General features: G+C 67.8%; 1 protein-coding gene across 1 annotated transcript in view; it reads left to right on the top strand.

Moving 5' to 3' along the window:
* PLXNB2 (plexin B2) overlaps positions 1 to 1,019 on the top strand; it is a gene marked incomplete at its 5' end in the record, with an annotated part of 12,407 nt that extends 11,388 nt beyond the window's left edge. The window contains 2 exons of the mRNA XM_012735077.1: positions 279 to 404; positions 473 to 1,019. Of these exons, the coding sequence (XP_012590531.1) occupies positions 279 to 383 (105 nt within the window). The remainder of the gene's footprint in view (positions 1 to 278; positions 405 to 472) is intronic.
* Between the last annotated feature and the right edge of the window lie 417 nt (positions 1,020 to 1,436).

Below are 1,436 nucleotides of genomic sequence, written 5' to 3' on the forward strand. Positions count from 1 at the left end.
CAGTCATCTCATAGGACCCTGTGGTTCCCGCCTCGCTTTCTCCTTTTAGATGAGACACATTTACATTTTTTAATTCATTTACTTTCATAAGAAGAGAAAATAAAATATTTTGAGCTATTAGTGACAAGATGAAAGCGTCACAGGGCTCTGCCCCTGCTTAAACTTCAGCTGCAGCCGCCCAGCCCCAGCCCCTCCCAGCATTAGCCCCGCCTCAGGCCGAGCCCAGCCCTGCCCAGCCCCGCCCCAGCCCCGCCCCCCCTGACCTGGCCTGTCCTCAGATCATCAACGCCCTGGAGGCCGACTCTGCTGCCCAGAAGATGCAGCTGGCCTTCCGCCTGCAGCAGATTGCGGCCGCGCTGGAGAACAAGGTCACGGACCTCTGAGGCGCCGGCGGCTCGGTGCAGGTGCGTTGGGCCGGAGCTGGGGGGGGCGCGGCGCGGCCTGAGGGGCTCAGCTCCCACTCTCCCCACAGCGGCGGAGCCGACCCCGAGCGTGGGCCCAGCGGGAGCCCCGCTCGTGTCTGTAGCCCGTAGCCCCTCTCCTGAGCAATACCGCGGGCCGCCAGCACCAGCCCCGCAGACCAGCATCGCGTGGCCTCCGCGGGCCCCCAGGACTGCATTCGCAAACGTGCCTTAGGCCCCCGGCCACGCTGGGCCCTGGGGACAGCGGGCCCCTCCCAGCACCAGCAGCCGCCTCACACAGCCTGGTGGCCTGGACCCCAGGGCCTGGTGTCCAGACGGTCTGGCGGGACCTAGAGGAGAAAAAGCGGTACAATACCTTCCTGACCTCACCGGCCCTCCCTGCGGGGCTCAGCACTCCAGGGGCTCCGGGCCAAGGGCCCCACCTTAAAAGGTCAAGCTGGACGTCAGACGTCGGGGCCCCGGCAGCCGGGTCTTGGTCCTGGTCTTGGCCTGTCAGACAGGCCACCCTGGAGGCCCACATGGGCCTTTGGGGCCAGTGTCGACCCCCAGGACTCCCGTCCCCTTTTGTAAATCTTTGTAAATCAAATACAAGTGTCTTTTTCATGCTGCTGGTCGGCTGGGTTCCTGGAGCGCCCGGGACGGCGGGCCTGAGGACGCCAGGCCTCACCCCCCAGCCCTGGCCTGCACCATGCTCGCCGGGGGCTTGGGTGCTGGGGGTCCAGACCCGGGCCCCTGGGAGTGGTCCGCGGGGCGCAGACAGGAGCCCTGGCACAGAGGGGCGCCCCCCTGCAGGCGGGGCTCAGCCGGGGCGCGGGAGCCATGGGGATGTGGGCTGCAGGCTGGCTCCAGCGCCCTCTGCTGGCTGCCCTGAGCGGGACCCTTGGGGACAGGTGTGGGCCTGGGCCAGAGCCCAGGCTCTCCCAGGGTGCGGCCACCCCCAGCCGTCGCTGCCGGGTGCCCGCCACTAGCGCTGGGCCCTCGGGCCGGGCGGCAGGCAGAGCAGGTGTCCCCGTT

The sequence above is a fragment of the Condylura cristata genome, unplaced genomic scaffold (assembly GCF_000260355.1).
Source record: "Condylura cristata isolate star-nosed mole 26May11 unplaced genomic scaffold, ConCri1.0 scaffold00004, whole genome shotgun sequence".
Lineage (NCBI taxonomy): Eukaryota > Metazoa > Chordata > Mammalia > Eulipotyphla > Talpidae > Condylura > Condylura cristata.